We start from the raw sequence: 21,646 nt of genomic DNA, 5'->3' as shown, positions 1-21,646 counted from the left end.
AAGTGATTTCTTTTGAGGGGTTTCTCACAAACACTGTTTACATCTCAGCTGTTTTGGTTTTTATTCTTTGTTCATTCTTCAGTTATTAGTTCATAAATCTGTCTCTTTCAACAATAAATCACATCCAGATTATAAAGTATCTTCCAGCACAAAAACAACCTTAGCCGTTGTTTTTGTGCTGTAGACTGAACATATTTCTATGATCTTAAAAGAGTGGAGTCTCACCTGGGTATGCTGTAGATTTTTTTAAATTTTATTTCCGAGTTTGTTTTTTTTGTTTTTTTTTACAGTTTGTTTCCTGTGTGTATATACATGCTCATACTTTGAGAAACTCAGCAGGTGTCCCACCTTTCATGATGACGAATGAATTTGTTAGCTACATTCTCATCACGTAACACGCTACGCTAAGCCAATATCAAAAGCTACAAAAGCTATGGTGGGAAACTCAGATGGCCACAGAGGTTTGGAGTGAAGACAACGCACAGCCGTCTTCCTCCCGGGTTAGAAGGGGTTGATGCGGAGTCCCGTTCCCAGAGGCGAGAAGGGGTTGACTTTAGCCCACATTAGTGCATCGTTGAGAGAGATGGCAGATTTACTGTCCTCCAGCAGGAACACTGGACCCTGAGGATGAACACACACATAGGAACAGTGGAGCAGGATGAGCGGAACCTGGCTGAAACACGACGGCTTTATTCTCAAACGTCTCTATTCTTGTTTTGCGGAACTTTTATGACTTTCAAGAAAATATACAAGAATGTGAATGAGATGATCAGGAAGTCACAGCATCTTCACCCACAGTCTGCTTTGCTTCATGGTTTCAAACTCTGACTGTTGATTATGGAGAACACATACACACACACACACACACACACACACACACACACACACACACACACACACACACACACACACACACACACACACACCTGTATCCTTTGCCCGGTGAAGCAGGACAGCTGCAGATCAGAGTGACTTGGCAGGTTGGAGCCGGTTACGTAGTCGACGCCGTGGAGAACAAACACATCTGAGAGAGGAAATCAGAAAATGTCAGAAGTGTGAGCTGAGCAGACTTTCACAGACTGACGCTTTGCTGCCACCTGCTGGTTGGAGATATTTTACCATTTGTTGGCTGGATTCTCTTCTGCAGGCGGCTGAACTCATCTCTCTGACTGTCTGATGGAGGTCTGCAGGACACACATGCACACACACACACATTCTTGAATTAACATTCTTTCCTTGTGAAATAATTTGAGTCGATATTCTGTCAAAGCTGAAAAGGAGAAAGGTTTTTAAAGCTGTGTCCTACATGTTGCTGGTCTGCGTGCACGCCCTCCAGGCATCCAGCTCCACAGAGAGCTGCTCGATCTTCAGAGGAACGGACACCTCCCGCCTCTTCAGCAACTGACTGAAACACAGAGAGAGGAAAAAACCATAAAAAAACCAGTTCACGTGAAAATTACACAAAAAAGTGGAAGTAAAGACAAATTTAGTCTCATCACACTAAATGATGCAATCTGGCCAGACTGAACAGAGAACCACGTGTCAATCTGCCCCCTGCCAGTCACTGGTCTGCAGTGATGGCAAGTAACGAAGTGCAAATACTTCGTTACTGCACTTAAGTAAAAATTTCAGGTACTTTTTATTTTTAGAAGTATTTATTATTCCGACAACTTTTTACTTTTACTCCCTACATTTTGAATCCGAATATTGGCACTTTCTACTCCTTACATTTTCCCAAAAGCTCGTTACTTCTTTAAATATACACAATGCTTCCATAACGCCGGCAAACATTTGATCAGGCGTTCACCTCCCCCCCCCCCCCCCCCCCCCCCCCCCCCACACACACACACACACACACACACACACTCACACACAAACACACACTCACACGGCGCTCCAGCTGAGCGTCAAAAAAGCAGCCGCGGCGCTTTTAGCGGTGAAACACGGTCCATTCCTCATTTTTTGCCATATTAACCTCGACCGAATTATCAGAAAAATCACGGGGAAAAGGCTGGTATGAGGCACTGTAGGCACAAATTGAAATAAGGAGCGCATATATGGCAAAAATGAAAGTGAAACTAAATCGCGTGTTTTGCCGGCTCGACGTTTCTGCCCGCTGGGCAATCTTCAGGCGCTGAAAACACGCAAAATAAAGTACATTTCCCTTCAACACACAATTTGGCTTAATAAAGGTAAGTATGAGGCACAATTCGGCGTTACTGAATTTATTTATTATTTTGGGGGGGGATCTTGGTAAAGACCTGGTATTTAAAGTTATTATAAATCATATTTGATGTCTTACCGAATTTTTGCAAAAAAAAAAAATAAAAAAAACAAAACAAAATCCCTGTCCCGGCAAGGGGCAGGATGCATTACAGAGTACTTTTGAATTCATTATTGTATTTTGCGAGTAATGTGATTAGTCATGATTAATCGCAGAAAAATTATGCGATTAATCGCGATTAAGACATTTAATCATTACCCAGCACTAATTTATTTATTTATTTATATATTTATTTTTTGCTGTGGTGAAAACTGGTTTCAGGGTACCACTAAAACTTTGAAAGACACGCATGACATGGCTGCCTTCTAGGGTTGCCAACTGTCCCGTGTATTTGAGTCAAAAGAGGCGTGTCCCGTACAGGACGTTGTTTGGCCGCATGAGTAAAAAGCAAAACGCATTTTTTCCTCTCTGTGTGTTCTGAAGGCTACGGAGCCCCGGACATGACATGGCATGTAATTCGAGGGCCCAGCCACCAGGGGCGCTAAAACCAGAGCAGTAGCGCACCAAGCGGAGTGAAGAAGAAACTCACTGTAGAGCTGCTCCGTTTGGGTCAGAAGAAGAATACTGACGGTGTCGCTGTGTGGAGTTTGATCCGGTTTCTCTGTCTGTTCGTTCAAGTTCAAGTTTTTATTTTTATCTCTTGATCTGCCGCTTGTGTGTGCGTTCATAGACATGTAAGTTTGTGCCGTTTCCATATCGGGTATGTTTTGTTTATTTCATTGATTTGTGTCTGCTGCTGCAGACTGTGGTGTGTTTTCAGTTTAGATTCTGCACCTTGTTGGTTTTTTGGTTCATAAGGTTTTTCAGTTTTGATCTTGCAGTTTTTTAGTTGAAAATAAAAAAAGAATATGTTAAAGTCCAGAAGAAACAGCAGCTGTTTAATATTATTTTGCACACTGAGCAATAAATATAGAATACAATAGAGTAGAAGACTTTATAAATCTCACAGTGGAGAAATCTCCAGGTGTATAGGCTCATAGAACCCACAGCGGGGTGCAAAAGTAATGAATGGTGCAATAATTAACAAATAACAGTGCAAATCATACTAGGACTGATAATAGAAGCCTAAAGACAATGAAGATCTAACTGTATGTCCAACCTGAATCTTAAACATATGACAGGAAATATATAATATATACAATATATACAATACAATACAATATGCAATATATAATCATACAGTATGATATATAATATGTACAATATGTTTTAGCGGAGTGAATGGATACAGCAGAGTGAATGGATGATAAAGTGTCGCTGAATTTCTTAAAGGGGGGGTGCAGGATACTATAATGTCCAGGATTATTGCACATATTCTACACAGTAGAATTGTACAGTCTGACAGCGGTGGGGATGAGAGACCTGTGGTAGCTCCTTCCTGCACTGAGGGTCTCAGTCGCCACTGAAGGAGCTGCTGAGCTCCTCTACCGTCCGGTGCAGTGGCTGAGAGCTGTTGTCCATGATAATGAATGATACTTGAGTGATAACTGTCTCACTGTGTGCCTCAAATACAAACTGATCATGAGTTATTATGATCTTGTTACTGTAGGTGTAATGCAGTAACCTAATGTGTTTTTATAGTCTATAGTAGGTGTAACTGTGGCAAAATGCTGTTATATATGTATTTTTGACCCCCCCAAAACCCAATTTTTTTCAGCTGCCCGCGAGAGGCATCCCTTATTTCAATCATTGGGAGTTGGCAACCCTACTGCCTTCCCGCCAGTCAGTCACATTTATGCTAGTTTCCATTTTACGCTTGAACAATTCTGTGGCACGCATTGGCACGAATCGAGTCGCAAACAGTCGCAAACCACTCGTAAAGTGGTGTGAAGTGTGCGTAAACCCGTCGTGACTGCGTGTCATGTCGGGACGAGAATTTTGAAATGTTCAAAATTTTAGGCACGACAAAATATCGCGACCGTGCCGTGAACTATGCGCCAACTGTCCGTGAACGCCTCGTGAACTCGCCAGGACAATGCGGGAGGATACGTGCCACGACTGGCACTGTTTGAATTACACAGCAAATCATTGCATTTTATGTTAATCTTATTTCATTTTGATAAAAAAAAAAAAATTAAAGCAAATACATTAATGTATAAACATGTACAGTGTTGCATTGATGTAGGCTACTATTAAAAAACAAGTTGAAGAGTTTGTCACGCCCTGTGCCCCTGTGGCCATGTGGGGGCGCTCGGGTCCTGATTTTGTGTTTGTCTGCCCTCATGTTCTCCTGCCTGGTCACCTGCCTGCTTCTCGTGAAGACTGTGAAGTGCTTTGCCAACAACAAGCCGTGGATAACATCTGAAGTGAAGACAATTCTAAACACAAAGAAGAGGGTGTTTGGGAGGAAAAATAGTGAGAGGATGAAGGAGGTGCAGAGAGAAGTGAAAGCCTGCTTGAAGGAGGCTAAGGAGGCTTACAACAAGAAGCTTGAGAGGAAGCTGAGTGATAACAACATGCGGGAGGTCTGGAATGGTATGAAAACCATTACAGGCTGCAGCAGTAAGAACAATGCTGGCTGTATGGACATACAGAGAGCTGAGGAGCTGAACACCTTTTTTAACCGCTTCAGTTCCCCACCAACCACCTGCTCACTCTTACAGCCTTCCTCATGCCATCCTGATCATCACCATCCTGCTTCTCCTCTATGTGCATCTCTCTCACCCTCGCTCTCGAACACCACTCCCACCTCAACTCTCATCACTACGGTCCAGGTGACAACTGAGCTGCGACGTCTCCATCCAAGGAAGGCCCCGGGTCCGGACCAGGTCTGCCCGAGGCTCTTGAGGACCTGTGCTGCTGAGTTGGGGGAACCTCTACAGCAGGTCTATAACCTGAGTCTGCAGCAGGGGAGAGTTCCTTCTGTGTGGAAAACTTCCTGCATCGTTCCAGTTCCCAAGAAAAATCATCTGTGGGAGCTGAGTGACTGCAGGCCGGTCGGATGCTGATGCTGAGTCTGTTCTAAGCTACTGTACATGTTCTAACACTCTATTGTATCGAGTGTTCTTTTTTATGCTGTTGTGTGCTGGGGGGCAATGCCAAGAAAAGGGACACCCTAAAGGCCTCAGTATGCTCCCCCGTCGCCGCCATGGTGTTCCTACGCCGGCAACCCTACGCCGCTACTGAACATGTCTTGCTTCGCCGTCAAGGGAACACCCTCCTCTGCCAAGCCGCTAGCAGTCACAACAACAATGCGGTTTCCGTAGCTCCGGCTTTACCTAGACATAGATCTGTAGCCATAGATTTCTAGACGTACGTATCTCGACACGCGTGCATTTACCAAACATATATCTGCATATATGACATATTTGGCGACACCGGGCTGTGGTGGAGGAGTGGTCTGAGCAGACCATGATGAAATATTGGTGAAACTAATGAGCTTTTGGACGATTAAAGCCGTTTTCGGAGCGGCTATACACATAGCCCCGTCTGCTAACAGTGCTAACACTGCTAAAAGTATAGGGATGTGCGCCGCTCAATTTTGGATCTAAATTTTTCCTGAAGCACTGTTCGGATCAGAAAAGCATTCCGTGTGAGTTCTACTTTATTCTATAAACAACGCGAAAGCGGACCAATCACAGCCCTCGACGTTCACGTCACCACGCGTCGCCTCGACGCGAAGTCACTTTTTTCGGGAGGCGCACATCAAGCCCCGGCGTAGCCCGTCGTAGGGCTACGACGTCGACGTCGTAGGAACGCCGTCGCGGCGACGGGGGAGTATACTGAGGCCTTAAGGCTGAACAGGCTCATAAGGAAAGCTGGCTCTGTGGTTGGACTCGGCCTGGACTCTGTGGAAAAGGTGGTGGAGCAGAGGACGCTCTCTAAGATCAGGGCGATCATGTCCAATCAGAGCCACCCCCTAAATCCTGTGGTCTCTGGGCAAAGGAAGTACCACTTGACTATTTAATGTTGGATTTATGTATTTATTTATTTGTTTATTTATTATGGCTGTTGCTTTTTGTCTTTTTAACTGTACTTTTTAACTTTTTTTCTATTTCTGGATTTATGAATGTGAGCAACAGACTACACAATTTCCTTTGGGATTAATGAAGTATTTATCTATCTATCTATCTATCTATCTATCTATCTGTTTCTCCATCTATCTATCTATCTATCTATCTATCTATCTATCTATCTATCTATCTATCTATCTATCTGTCTATCCATCTATCTATCTATCTATCTATCTATCTATCTGTTTATCTATCTATCTATCTTGTTCTCCTGTCTGGTCTCCTGTCTCGTTAACTCCCTAATGTGCTGCACCTATCCTGCCCTCTTTATAAGCCCCGCTCTCCTGGTGTGTGTTGTCGGCTCCTTGTGGATCTGTCTGCGTGCTTTGTGGTCCCTGCCTGCACCTCAGCTCTGCATGCCTTGTGTTCCGGTATCCTGTGTTCGTGGCAATAAAAGACCTTTTGAACTCCGCCTGGCTGCCTGCGCGTGGGTCCTTCCACCTTGGATCGTGACAGAAGGAGCCGACCATCTCTGGACCCAGCAGGCAGTAAGTCTTCAGCCTGTCGGTGGCGGTGCTCCACCCGCCCCGGATTGTCTGCCTATGGCCCCCCGCCGGCGAAAGAAGCTCGCCCCCGGATCGTGTGCCGGCGAAGCTGCCCGTCCTGTTCCTGTTTGCTGCCGTGGTGCAGTTCTGTTCCCCTGTTCCAGTTCCCGTTTCTGCTAGGTGCAGTTCCGTCCCGTCCCTTTGCCCCCGTCCGAGTCTGGTTTCTGCTCCCGTCCCGTCTGCCCCCCTCCTCTGCCCGGGAGGGTTGCCTCGTTGTGCGCCAGGAGGCGCACATTAGGAGGTGGGTACTGTCACCCCCTGTGCCTCTGCGGCCATGTGGGGGCGCTCTGGTCCTGATTTTATAAGCCCCGCTCTCCTGGTGTGTCAAAAGACCTTTTGAACTCCACCTGGCTGCCTTCGCGTGGGTCCTTCCACCTTGCATCGTGATAGTTAGGTCTATGAGCATGATTTTTGACACTACAGTTTAGAAACCAGGTCCATCTAAGTTTCATAAGTCAATATTGATACAATGTAGAAATGGTTTCTAACTTTGTAGTGAAGCGGGCAATAAAAATACTTTTTACTTTTCATAATACTTTTGAGTACATTTCAGGGCCTGGACTTTTTAGTTTTACTTGAGTGGACCAGTACTTTCATGTTTACTGAAGTAATTTTTTACACAGATACTTTTACTTCCACTCAAGTAAAGAATTGGTACTTTTGCCACCTCTGCTTAATCTCCCCCTTCCCCCCCCCTCCCCCCTCCCCACACACACACACACACACACACACACACACACACACACACACACCCCGACTGTGCCCTCGCCACTCGTCCCATTTGGGGAAAATGGAATCCCCTTTTTTCCTTTCACTGCTTCTTGCTCTTTCTGCTGTTTCCTTGCATTGCTAGTATTTCTGGATATGCTCATTTTTGTATTTGGGGATTCGGGTTCACCCCCTTTCAATTAAAACAACAAATAATTATACAAACTGCAAGACACTGCCGATTTCCCGGGGAGCTCCACTCCGTGCGTGTCTCACAACATGGTGTCTCCAGAAGTCAATCAGACTTCATTTGGATGACATTTTGGATCTTATCCTGCGGCAAAGCTTTGCACATTCATATGATACTGATGCCGCTACTACTGCTGTGACTATAGCTACCCCAAATGCTACTACTGCCCCTACTACTGCTGCGACTGCAGCAATTCCTACTACTACTGCTGCTGATGCAACTGTTATCACTCCCACTACTGCCGCCACTGCAACTGCTGTGGCTACTACTGCTGTTGCTGCCGACCCCGCTGCCATTACTGCATTGGTTGTCCATGTTGTTGCAATGTCTGTTTCCGTTTCGGCAACTTTTGTTTCGACCACTTCTGTTTCGACCACTTCTGTTTCGACCATATCCGGTTCGGCCACTTCTGTTTTGACCATATCCGTTTCATCCACTCCTGTTTTGACCACTTCCGTTTCGGTCACTTCTATTTCATCCACTCCTGTTTTGACCATATCCGCTTCGGCCACTTCAGTTTTGACCACTTCCGCTTTGGTCACTTCCGTTTCAGCCACTCCTGTTTTGACCACTTCCGTTTCGGCCACTCCTGTTTTGACCACTTCCGTTTCAGCCACTTCAGTTTTAACCACTTCCGTTTCGGTCACTTCTCTTTCATCCACTCCTGTTTTGACCATTTCCGCTTCGGCCACTTCAGTTTTGACCACTTCTGTTTCGGCCACTTCTGTTTCAATCACTTCCGCTGCCCCCACTGCCATTTCCGCTACTTCTGCTTCCATGCAAGAAGTGGGCTCGATGGAAATGCTCCTCGGTGTCATATCTTCTTTTATAATTGTGGTGATGGAATTCTGCAGTTCCAGACAGTCCTCTTCATAAGGTTTCGGTTCCCAGGGTTCTTCCACGTGCCCGGGAAGGCTCACCAGTGAGTCTCTGTCTGGGTTTGTTGTTCCCAAAGATGATGGCATGCTTTCAGATATTTTGAACAAAGTCTCCTAAAAATTAAACTTCAATGAGATAAAAATGCCTCAATCCAGTCGAAGGTTCTACCCGCTCTTCTGAGTTCTAAGTGCGTCTGTGAGTTAATGGCAGCTGGTACCCTCAGCTCTGAAATGTGGCTTTGATGTGTCAGGTTCAGTCACTTTGATGTCACTGGTGATGTCACTTTGATGTCACACTGTCACTGGTTGCTTAGCAACCATGCTGCTGCTGGTCAGTGCAGGCCAAGCCTGTCGAATGATTCTAGTAGAATAGCTTTTCATAGTTTATTCTCACACACACACGCCTCTGATTTGGAATTTTATACACTGTGTAAATAAACTGTTATAAATTCCCTGTTGGTTTTGTGTTTGATGTTGTCAATAGTTTAGTCGGGCATCCCAACTGAACAGCTGTGGGGTCCCAGCAGGACGGGAGTGTGGGAGGAGCTTATCTGGTGCCACTGCCAATTGTTCAGTACATAGTGAATGCATTCATGAATAGAGTGAGTTCATATAGTTCAGTGTCCCGTGCTGACGCGCTGCTGTGCAGCAGAGTGATTGGCTGATGGGAGAGGGGGGCGGAGCTGAGGCTGATTCCAGAGAAGGGTTCTGGTTTTGGAAGAGTGTGATGCCGAGCAGCTGTTTTATGAATGGAGGGTTTTCACGTAGTTTAACCACAGCTGTATCTACCTCGTGTATTCATAGAGCGCAGGCACGATGCTGGAGTATTGTCTTCTGATGGCCAGCAGCCCTCCGATGTAACCGCACAGGATCAAGAGCTCACTGCGGACTCTACGCACACACACAGATGAACACACACACAGTAGATGAATATAGTACAGTTGGTTTGTGGTATATGGTGTCAGGAGGAAACGTTCAGTGGCTCGTACTCTGTGAAGGAGGCGGTGGTGAGCCGGTCAGTTCGGATGTAGCTCATCAGGTCAAGGATTTGGTGAACGCCGTCTACCGTCCAATCAGAACCAGCCAGCTGCTCTGTGAGGCGGACATCACAAACTCAGTCACTGAGCCAGGAGCACACATGTAATGTAAAAAGTTTGTAGTATCTACGATTACGAACACGTTTCATAACTCCTGCTGATCAAATTCTGTGTGACTTCAGCTCCAGCGGACGTTCACTGAGTCCACTGTGTGATTCACTGAAAAAATACACTACAGATGACTTCTGACCAGACTGCTCAGAGTTCAGTCAGCAGCACTCAGTAGGTGCTCAAACATCCACAGGCTGTCAGTAGAAACAATCACATACATCTCAGAAAGCAGCACAGCTGTTTCGTCTGTGTTCGGTTATTTCTCTTCAGCTCTGCTGTGATTGATTCATAAGGATCAGACATTGACATGGGGCCTGCAAGACCCACCACAACAAGATCCCATGCACTTTGCCAGCCCTCCTGCCCCTCTACCCCCTTGTCTTCCCGCCCTCCTGCCCAGCGGTGGGTACCTTTGACATGCTGGATCCCGATGTGCAGAGCGTGTTCCGGCTTAGAGCTCAGCAGGTGGAACTTCACGGCAGCAAACAGATCACCGTCGCTGAGAGCCGCTTCAGCTAAAGAACCACAGTCCTCCAGAGAGGGAAGCTCACACTGAGGAGAACACACACACACACACACACACACACACACACACACACACACACACACACACACACACACACACACACACACACACACACACACACACACACACAACGGGTCCAATGAAAATGAGGTCAAATGGAAACCAGGAGACAGTGAGAACAGAGCGAGACAGGAGCAGCTCAGTGTGGTAAATAGAGAAGGATCTAGTTTGAATCTCGGCTCTGCTGCTCACTTAGAACACGTCTACAACTCATTTTGGGTTCTCCTACTTCAACCGAATTCATTTTGGTTGTGATATGTTTTATTTGATGTTTATTTTTCACTTCACTAGTCAATAAAAATGGTGCAGAAGAAGGAAGTTTTTTATCCCCCGGCTGCCTGGCAGGGTACTCACCCGCTGGTGCAGCTGGTTGACTTCAGCAGCACTTCCTGGATAAAACGCACACAGCTTGGCCAACAAAACATGATTATCAGGAATCATCTGCAGCAGGTTGGCTGACAGCTCCCTGAACACAACACAACACACAGTTTAGACTTGTGGAGCCTGAATTGGTGCGCCCTCTGCTGGTGTGCTTTCACACTACGGCCCTTCAGTGTGTGTTCAGTCCATCTGCAGGATCGCCTGTGCGTCCTGAACCAAGCAGGTGTGAGAGCTCTAATGCCGGGTTCACACCGGATGCGTTACGTCTCCGGAACAGAATTACCGCAACACCGTCCCTCACGCTGCCTCCGGCGGGGCTGCAGTCCGCTCTCCAGATCTCACTCACTGATTCCGGTGAAACCTGTTCAACTCAATAAAACCCAGCCCAAGTCTCAATCTCTGTAGAAACTCGTGATAAAACCATAAAACTCCTATTTGTATAATAAGAAAATTTATCATAAGCACACAACTGCTCCGAATAAACAAGCAGTAAAACAGGCTCCCGCAAACAGTGCAATCAGACAACATTCAAGAAACAATAGCAACCAATCACCTAAATCCAGCTTTCTGTAATGAAATAGATGATTAAAAAATATGCAGGTTGATTTGCAATAACCGATCTCCCACTCTCAACACACACACACACACGCAGGCATGTATACGCACACACACACACAAAACAGAAATTGAACCACAGAACCTACATAGAACCTGACTCCAACATGTGAGGGTGTGTTCCTACCACGTTGCCGTCGTCATGTATTTCCGGGCCAGCAGTTCCAAGCAGTAAGCCGTGCTCTGATTGGCTGCTTCACCGAGGACGATGCCCACACAGGCGGCCAGCTCCAGCTCGTTCCCTCGGATCAGACTGGACATGGCGAGCTGTAGACACACACACACACACAGTACAGCCTGACCGCTCCCTACCTACACACAGCTGATGGTGACACACTGATAATGGTACCTGCACATCGTCCACGGCGAGGTGGCAGCACGCCGCCAGAACTGAACATCCATCCTGAAAGTACCACTCAGCCAGCTCCTTACAGACCGACCGCAGGAGGCTGCAGGAGGAGTCACTGGTTAGATTAAGCGCTATTCTTGCTAGCAAAGAGAAGCTCTGTTACTATTTGATTAAACTCCTGTTTGCCGGAGGAGGAGCCTCATTACCTTTGGTACTGTTGTCTGTTGTCCACGTCGTTCATCGTGTGGTTGACGGAGGAGGTCAGAGGAGCACGAATGTTGCCTTCAACCGCTCCCTGAAAGTTGGAATTCTCTGTTATTGTTTTAACTGTTGTTTTATTAGTGACGTTCCCGCCGCCCACCCTCTACATCCACTCCACCTGCCCCCTCCTCATACCTGAGCGATCAGCACCGCCTCCAGCAGCTGACCCCGCCCTGTGAAGAACGCCACCAGCTTCTTAATGTCTCCGGTGGCAACGCAGTAAGGGATGGCATCGTCATTGTCCTCCGCCATGAGCTGGTCAGCTCTCCTACAACACACACACACACACACACACACACACACACACACACACACACACACACACACACACACACACACACAGTAATTTATACCTGTTCACATGTCTTTTTTGAAAGGTGTGTTGGTGTTTTGTTATCAAATTATTTAAAAATAGTTTGGAATGAAATATCAAATTATTGCATTTCTCTTATTTTGCTTATTTTTTCCAAACGTAATGTGACAGAGGTTGTCTTTAACTGGGTGGAGTATTTGGCTACAGTTACTGGTGACGTGAGAAGAGTGGTGAGAGGACAGGTTTACCTCTGCATGAGTTTCTTCCAGTATTTCATGGAGACTCCAGGAGCCACAGACAGAGCCTTCTCCCACTGGAAACACACAAGTCACACAGAAGCCAGGCGGCGGTCAAACTTCGGTCACACACGTACTGGAAGTCATAATCAGCGGTGGTTTCACTGGTCAGCACAGTCAGAAACAAGCTGCAGATACAACACACTGACCTTTAGCCTGCTGTAAGCTGTCTGAACGAACACTTCATTAAGACAAAGAGCTAGCTGTGAAGCTAAAACTCTTCTGGATTATTGAAAGAAAGCACACACACACACACACACACACACACACACACACACACACACACCTGCCCCAGCTCCACCATCAGCTCACAGTAGCGCTGGATCTGTCCCAGTCTCAGGTGAATATCTGCTGCTTCCTTCAGCTGCTCCTCTTTGCTCGGCGCTCCGATTCCCCCTCCAAACTTGGACATCTTGACGATGGTCAGCTCCTGAGCTTCAGACTGAAGCACACACACATCAGCAGCAGTGTTAGTCGCACCCCACACACACACCCACACAGATACACTGTTCTGCACAGAGAAACTAAATCAGAGTCAGAGAATGTGCTTCATCCCTGACAGTCGCTCTGCGCCTCTCTGTATTGTGTTTGTGTGGCAGTTTTGTGTGTGCGCAGTAGTTTTGTGGCACTAGTTGTGCAGCAGCTGTGTGGCTGTCGGGACTCACAGTCTTGAACTTGAGCAGGTGCTTCATATGCATCACTCCTTTGCTGTAGCTGTTGGGCAGCAGCGAGTCGTCCTGACCGTTAATCACGGAAACCAAATCCCACAGATTACTGCTGCCGCCTGGAGGCTGGGAGGAACACACACACACACACACGCACACACACAAACAAACACACACAAGTTCATTTGTGTATTTATGTAGTAACATGGATTACTCGTTAGATTACTTGTTGGACTGCAGTCACTGGGTTCTTACTGAGAAGCACTCGGAGAACCAGCGCAGCTTCTTCCCGCGGACGTCCAGACTCAGCTTGTCCAGCTCCTGCTTCACGTCTCGGGAAACTTTCCCACAGAGCAGCGGCGGCGAGCCGGGAACCATCGCCATGTCTGCAGAGTGACGCGGCGGTCAGACCAGGACAGGATGCGGCGGAACGGGAAAGCGGCGGGGGACAGGAAGAGGAAGCGAACCTCACCTGTGTTCCCGATGACCTTCTCCCACGGCTGCTCCGTCAGCACGTTGAGCAGCAGTGGCGAGATGAGCGGCGTCAGAGACCACAAACGCACCGTGCTGTCTCTGCTGCAGCTCGCCATGGTGAACGGACGCTGAGGGTGGCACGTCAGACCTACACACACACACACACACACACATCAAACACACATGATAGACACACATGTCAAGAGATACACGAACACTATCCGCGTGTCTCACCGTAAACGTCGGCTCCGTGGTCGAACACTGTGTCCAAACATGTGCCGTCTCTGGTGTCCCACACACGGATCGTATAGTCCCAAGAACCTGTGCAAGTTCAGACACACAGTTTTTTAATGCTGTTTTAGTATGTCAAAAGTTCAACCTGTGTGGTTGTTGTAATGACCCTTCTGTCCACTGGGTGGCAGCAGTGAGTCACATCATATCACCTGATCTCTCAGACTAAATGCAGTTAGAGTGACTCACTGCCCCACCGCTGATACAAAGTGAGAGGTTTAACAGTTAAACCATCAGTTAAACTTACTCATTTGACTGCGAACAAGTAGTAATAACTATACAACTTATTATATATAAACTATAGAACTTTGCTGTTTTACTTGTTTTACTGTCAGGAGGCCACAGAATTCCTCTGAGCTGTTCTACTGATAGCAGAAGGTGTGTGAGTGTGTGTAACATGAGAGTGTGTGCAGAAACAGAGACTGGTCAGTACAGGCTAAAGTGCTGTGAATTGTCAGTAGACGTGTGTTTTTACCTGAGATGAGTAGATACGGGACCTCTGTGTTCCACATCAGACCTCTGACAGGAGCTGTGTGACCACTCAGCACGTTGATACAGGCATCCTGCGTGTAGTCCCAGATACGGACAGTTCTGCGCGCGCACACACACACACACACACACACACACACACACACACACACACACACACACACACACACACACGGATGAACAGGCTGCTGTCTCTCCTGTGTTCTGTGTGAATCTGTTCTCCATGTTATTCATGTTTCTTTTCACCATTCATATCAGCTTTAAGTTGTTCATTTTTTATAAAACTAGTTCATCATAAACAGCAGAGAATTAATCAAACAATGTCTCATAGTGAGTGAATAATATTAACTACAATTTAATTCATTATTTTTCATCAATGAGCCCTGAAAACCAAAATATGCGGTGCATGGTCCACCTGGAGGGGAGAGCTTTAGATGGGGGCGAGGACACCGGGGAGGGTGCTGGAAAGTTCACAATCTATCTTTTAAAATTTTAGATTATAAATCTTCAAGTGTCTGAGTAGATATACAGAAACAATGGAGGGTTCACAGTGTTTTCGCTGCTCACTCTGAAATAAAAAAGTTGATGTTTGTAATGTTTGTAGGTTGGCTGAAAATCGCCACGCTCACCCGTCGTCGGACCCGGAGCACAGGATTCCCTCTCTGAGCGGAGACCAGCGGACATGGAATACTTTGGCCAGGTGTCCGGTGAAGACCTTCAGAGGCTGGTCCGAGCTGGTGGCCAGGTAGTAGACCCGCACGTTCTTATCCTCACAGCCGGTGGCAATCATGTCCCTGCAGAGTCAGGAAACACTTAAAACACACAGTTCTGCCCCTGCAGTTAGGCTTTGAGCCTGGCTGTGAGTGCGTGTGTGTGTGTGTGTGTGTGTGTGTGTGTGTGTGTGAGAGAGAGTGTGTTTGACTGTGTGGGCTCCTTACTTGTTGTTTTGGCTCCAGTCGCACCCGAACACAGCGGCAGGGTGTTTGTACTTGTGGAGGATTTTACCATCGATGGTTCGGATGATGCTGCGCTCAGAAACACAACATACACACACACACACACACACACACACACACACACACACACACACACACACACACACACACACACGAGTGAGACGGCACAGACAGAACAAAAACACCGTCACCGGGGCTCACAGCCGTCCTACCAGAATCCATCTCCACTGCAGGTGGCGATCCTCTTGGAGTCCTTGTGGCTCCAGGAGATGCAGAAGATCCCGTTCTTACCGTGCTGGAGGCAGAAAAACATGGAGGAGCACAGTCTGCATGTTACACATGAAGCTATCCAGAAACTCTCAGTCGCAGCACATTTGTGACCAATTCTAAAGGACGTGACATGAGAATGAATGCGAGTGTTGTGGGAATAACTACAGGTCGGAGTCACCTCGTTAAAGCGGGTGATGATTTTCCCCTTCCTCACATCCCAGATAAACGCTCCGTTCCGAGACGTCGCCCCGGCGATACAGTTCAGATCTCCTTCAGAAAAAAACGCCAAAACACCCGAGTCAACCCCCTCAACACGAGTGTGTGTGTGTGTGTGTGTGTGTGTGTGTGTGTGTGTGTGTGTGTGTGTGTGTATGTATTTAAGGTGATCATACCTGGAGCCCAGGACAAAGAATAAACCACTCCCTCGTTGCCGGGCGATGTGTAAACAGCTGTGAGTGTGTTGGTGTCCCAGATTTTGATCGTGCCATCAAAGCTGGCCGTGGCGAGCAAGTTTGGATCATCCGGCTTAAATTTACAGTCAAAAATGGTTTCTACATGACCCTGAAACACACACACACACACAAACACACACACAGACCCGGAATGAGAAAATGTATTCCTCTATCATTTCACGTGTCGTCTGTCTCAGTCTGATCTCACCAGGTCTCGCAGGAAGTCCCACTTCTTGGCGCCCATGTCGTAGAGGCCGACGCCCCCGTCCATGAAGCAGCAGACGGCGTGGCCCGGCGGCAGGGAGAAGGAGCGGTTCTGGGACAGCGTTGGAGGAGGGACGGCCTCGCTGGTGGAGCTGGTGTGTTGGCTTTTACTGGGAGAGATGGAAGTCTGTGCTTCAGAGACAGAGCACATGTCAGAGCTGCAGGGTCTGGACTCAGAGGAACAGGTCTTCCTGTGGAACGCTGGTCTGACCCTCCTGCTGCACACCCAGTCATCCCTCTCTCACCGATTTAGTCTATTCTCAAAGCACAGAAATCTGCAAAGTACCAATGTAATTTAATTGAACTGAATGATTTACATGAACTTGGCTGTTGAGTTTTAAGTGTTTTTGTTCTTTAAGGCTCAATCTTCATCTTCAGTTTTCTCAAACCTCATCAATAATGACTTATTTCTCTCCCTTTTCGCCTCATCCTCCACTTGGCTCCTCATCTACTCATCCTCCTCTCCTCCACCTACCTTTCTTGGCGAGAGGTGAGTTGAGGACGTGCAGAGCGTGAAACCCCGTTTTCTTCAATTTGAAACTGTCCAACGGAGTCGAGCGAGACACGTTCCAAACCCTCAAAACCCCGACTTGTGAGTCTGTAAACACACACACACACACACACAGAATGAATGAGCATGAGAACGTGTGTTTACCTCAGTGATGAATGAGTGTACCTCCGGTGATGAACATGCCCGGTGCTGAAGGGACCCAGGCCAAACACTGGACTGAAGCTGCAGCGGAGGGGAAGCAGAAGGACGTGATACAAGCCAGCGCTTCGCTGTCCACCAGCCGGATCCCGTTATGGAGGTTAGACACTGCCAGAAAGACATAAAGTTACAGTTACTACTGTCAAAGTAACTAGTTACTTTAGTACCTCAGTGTGTTCTTTTGGTAATTTTGCTCGCATAGCAGTGACTGCAACTGAAACTCATTTCATGACAGTAATGAGATAAATCATCAGTGCTAGAAGCGGTGGAGTAGCAGAGACAACAGTTTTTCATGTCTGGGAAGACGGTTCATTCGGTTCACTCTAACTGATGAGCTGGATACACAGAGAAACATCTTATTTCCTGGTTTGCTGTGTTTGCGTGGCTGACCCAGCAGGTAGTCTGTTGATAGAGGGTCCCACTCCAGAGCGCTGATGGGGTCTTCTTCATCCGTCCCCTCCAACGACTCGGGGCGCAGCACGTGTTTCTGACTCTTACTGCCTGAAGACAGAAGACCGGCGGACTGTTGGTGACTGACCACAGCACGCCACCACACCGGCACATCAAAACGCTAGCTACACATGTCAGTACTCCTGGGTTCCTACCCGGCTGGAAGACGGACAGGCTTCCGTCCGTGTGTCCGAACACCAGCTTCCCCTTCTTGGTGGGATGCCACCTGAACAGGCAGATGTCTGACAGGAAGGAGTGGGCCTCCTTGTGCACGGTGACGCCGGGGTCCGGGCCGCGGAACGCCCACAGATACAGCGGACCCCGCTGGGACACGAAGGCCACGCCATCGGCCGAGTTCCAGCACCAGCTGACCGACACCGGAACGCCTGAGGAGACGCACAGTGACAATCCCGCTCTCCTGACGTCCTCCTCCCGCTCTCCTCCCGTCCCTCACCTTTGGTGTTGTCCAGTCGGGCCACGGCTTTCTTCTCAGCCACGTTCCACACGATGAGCAGGTTGTCTGCGGAGGCGGAAACGAACAGGTCACAGTGATCTGGACTCCAGCTGAAGGCCGTGATGGTCTTCTTATGCTCTGACATGATGGAGCTCAGCTTAAACTCATTGTACTGCTGGTCCAACTGCAGAGGAGGAAGAGGAGGAGCAGGAAGACATCCAGAGGGAGGATGAGGAGGGGAGAAAGAAAGTTCAATTATGTTCCCAACACACACACACACACACAAACACACAGGCACACACGCACACACACAGACCTGGTAGATGTATATAGCCAGAGTAGCACAGTAGGCAAATCGGTCTCCGCTGGCAGCGCACACGTCTTTGTTCCACGGCTGACATCCTGCGGCCAACAGGCCCACCTGCTTAACTCTGGCCATCCTCACCTGCACACAAAACACACACACTTTCATCACAGCCGTGTGTGTTCTCTGTTTTCTGCAAAGCGAACAACAGTAATGATGTTTGTCAACACACTGAAAAAAGAAAACTTTCTCAAATCCTCAATTTGCACCTTTATCACTGATACATCTGAATTGTTTATCCTTTTAGTTTTTTTCACTCTTTTAGCATCAAGGCTAATTAGCATTAGCTCTAGAGGCCCGTCTTCGTATGCCCCAGACTAAATCCTCTGATACAGACGCCACTGCTGTGTTCATTACTGTGTAATGAGATTCATTAGGAGGAGCTTACAGATGTGTATCAGAGTAAAACCACTGATGACCTGTGGCTGCACTGCCCTCTACTGGATGCTTGGCTTACACATGGCATTTAAAACACACCTGCTGTGCATAAACAGAGCAGAAATGGGTCTTGAGGCTACCTGATTCAACATGAATGCTAACACCTATAGCCTGCAGACTCGGTTTATGGCTTGATTCTCAGTAGTTCTTATTCCTCTTACTCTCTCCATCAAACATCAGCAGATGTGTCGCCTCCAGCAGACAGCAAAGCCATCGACCGTGGTCAGGTGGATCCACAGGTTGGGCGTAAGATGATTACAGGAAGGATTGGATTAATCTGTGCTGCGATTGGTTCAGACTGCCGCTGAGCTGCAGTTGATCAGTACCAGTACTCAGTAAGAGTATAGTTACCTCGCTCTCCAAACAATGCTGGAGTCAAACTCTGGTAGTCACTGCAGATAAAAAGATAAAGAGTAGGGGGAAGATGCTCTATAATCACGATGTGAGCTAGTTTAACTTATTGCTAATGGTGGCAGATGTCTGTAATGAAGACATAAAAGTTATGGAACGTGCTCGCGCCACAGCTGTCATCTAGTTTCTATGTAAGACAACAATGTGAAGATCAGTGAGATTACAGTAACGGTAACTGAATGACTGATTTCATGTCGCAGCATCAGAGACAGGAGAGAAGTGGAACGCGTGTTTCCCTCTGGATGCTCCTGAAGCCTGACGACTGATTCTTCACCTGGATCACAGAGAGGCCGAGGAGAAGGAGCGGGCCGTCGCCATCAAAGCTCCTGTTAGCCTGTTAGCTCGTCCTGTAAGGTGCAAATGGGCTGATTTGCATAAACATTTGTTCTGTAGCTGAGATCATGGACACACTAATGACGCGCTGCCACAGAAACCTGAGAGCTCTGACAGAGGAACGGCTTCAGCTGAGAGGGGACGCTTTCCTCTGAACCAGCTCAAATAAATAAGGCTCGGAAACACTGATTCATGAAGACAACATATGTTTCTGTCTGCAGAATAAAAAGAATGAAACCCTTTATACACAAACACACACAGAGCTGCCTAAACTTACAGTAGAAACTACTTGCTGTTTTATTTCCTGGCCAGTTGTGGAGAAAACATCAAGAAGCTACAAAAAATACAATGTTCCTGTGAGGCGTTCACAGCTGCCCCACAGAGAATCCAGAGAAGGTGTGAGCATCTGATGAAGGTGAGACTGATCACAATTGATGACTGTGATAATAAGGCTGACTGTGGCTGATGGTGATGTTAGCTGTGATGCTATGGAGGATAGTGATTATTTTCACTACTGGAAGGACAGTGATGATGGTGATTACAGAAATGACAGTGATTAGTGATGGAGATGATGGTGATGATGATGATGATGATGACAGTGGCTGTTGTAACCATGCTGATGCTGATAACAGTGAGAAACCTGTTCCTATAACTTCAATCAGGTCTTTAAGTTTCAGTGAAGTTATCCATCCTACAAAGGTCCACTAAATAAAGCTGTCTGTAACTCTGGTTCTTTTCACTTCCAGCCCTCAAACTGAATTTCTGCCTTGAATCAAACATCCGTGTCTGGACCGCTGCTCTGGGAGAACATGAAATCTCCACACAGACAGGTCGCTGGTTCGAGCCCGCGTGTCGCCAGTGTACGCCTATGCACTGTCGCATCGGGTCGCGCGGTCTTCAACGTGCGTGACATGCGGTGCGATTCACATGTCGCCGTTTTGTGGACGTGATGAAGAGGAGCTGTCTCACCCGCCCACTGAGGCACGGGGGTGTAGAAATGAAGCGCCCCCCTACACTGTTTGACTCCATTCCCGATGTTATTATTGTCAATATTTATTTAATATTGTTGGGATCAACAGGTTTCACTAATCCGCGTGCACGCGGAGCTCTTCGGGGCTCGCGCTCCGGACACACCTGCGCTCCGTCGGCTCCGTGATTCCGCTCCGTGCTCGCGCTCACCTGCCCGGGGCGCCGGGCGGTCGGTGTCCGGCGGTCGGAGTCTCACCTGCAGCTCATGTGAGCGTCGCCTCTCCCCGCGGACAGGCTCGTGCAGGGCGGACAGCTCCCGGTGCTGAAAGGCGCTCGTGCGCTGCGTGCTGCGTGCGGAGGCCAGTGACGGAGGCTGTGATTGGCGGAGAGGAGGAGGGACGCCGAGCTGTGATTGGCTGAGCGGACTGTCGCTCAGTAGGAACATGATGTGTGACTACATTAGAGACAGCTCCATCTGCTGCCTCCGCAGGACTTATTATCACACCGCCGTCACAAAAAAACACGTCTTCACCTCAACAGGCAGCGATTCCTCCACAGAAACATCTCTTACGAGCAATTACCAAACTTGGGAGCTTTTCCCAAATGATTATTCTCTGCTTGATTTAGTGACTATTTATTTTATATTGGTGGAACGTTTGGATCGTTCCAAGTCATTTTGTAGTTCATTTTTTGTTTTTTTCCCCCATTTTTTTTTTTATATAATTTTCGATATAAACATTTTAACACTATTTTTTGCGGGTGCAATATTATCTCACATGAAGTTTGAAGAAAGAAAAATGTTTTGACCAATCCCTTTAACTTGTACACCACTTCCTGTACTGTTGTAGACTACTCCAGTTCAGTTTAATTCAGTTTCATAGATGTAACTCCAAATACAGTAAGGTCATCTCAAAGACACTTTAAAACAGAAATACCATACATTTCCCTTGTAATCCACTTATGTAACTTTGAAGTCTACTTCCAAGAAACATGTAAAGCACTTCTTCAATTCTTCCACCAGTTTACTCAA

At 47.4% G+C, this 21,646-nt stretch overlaps 1 protein-coding gene across 1 annotated transcript; it reads right to left on the bottom strand.

The window, feature by feature from the left end:
- Positions 1-192: 192 nt before the first annotated feature.
- LOC115391084 (WD repeat-containing protein 17-like) lies at positions 193-20,960 on the bottom strand. The gene is made up of 32 exons (XM_030095187.1): positions 20,873-20,960; positions 18,418-18,546; positions 18,102-18,285; positions 17,803-18,033; positions 17,588-17,698; positions 17,165-17,305; positions 16,964-17,086; positions 16,433-16,620; positions 16,165-16,333; positions 15,951-16,042; positions 15,715-15,797; positions 15,485-15,571; positions 15,176-15,340; positions 14,533-14,648; positions 14,001-14,087; positions 13,765-13,914; positions 13,548-13,678; positions 13,293-13,418; positions 12,914-13,069; positions 12,580-12,644; positions 12,154-12,286; positions 11,964-12,052; positions 11,758-11,857; positions 11,536-11,675; positions 10,767-10,878; positions 10,237-10,378; positions 9,668-9,770; positions 9,468-9,569; positions 1,307-1,405; positions 1,120-1,184; positions 927-1,024; positions 193-621 (listed from the first exon to the last, which is right to left on the bottom strand). The coding sequence occupies exons 2-32, from the start codon at positions 18,538-18,540 to the stop codon at positions 502-504; spliced, it is 3,831 nt and encodes a 1,276-aa protein (XP_029951047.1). The 5' UTR covers positions 18,541-18,546; positions 20,873-20,960; the 3' UTR covers positions 193-501.
- Positions 20,961-21,646: the final 686 nt, after the last annotated feature.

The sequence above is a fragment of the Salarias fasciatus genome, chromosome 6 (genome assembly GCF_902148845.1).
Source record: "Salarias fasciatus chromosome 6, fSalaFa1.1, whole genome shotgun sequence".
In the NCBI taxonomy this organism is placed as follows: Eukaryota; Metazoa; Chordata; class Actinopteri; order Blenniiformes; family Blenniidae; genus Salarias; species Salarias fasciatus.
This window is presented reverse-complemented; position numbering and strand designations above follow the sequence as displayed.

What these genes read in the sequence shown, in the direction of transcription:
- LOC115391084 (XM_030095187.1), bottom strand. Translation starts at nt 18,540, where the DNA reads ATGGCCAGAGTTAAGCAGGTGGGCCTGTTGGCCGCAGGATGTCAGCCG. An exon ending in CTCACCTCTCGCCAAGAAAG is followed by an intron (nt 16,621 to 16,963) that starts GTAGGTGGAGGA and finishes CTGTCTCTGAAG; the next exon opens with CACAGACTTCCATCTCTCCC. An exon ending in TGCACGCAGACCAGCAACAT is followed by an intron (nt 1,185 to 1,306) that starts GTAGGACACAGC and finishes TGTGTCCTGCAG; the next exon opens with ACCTCCATCAGACAGTCAGA.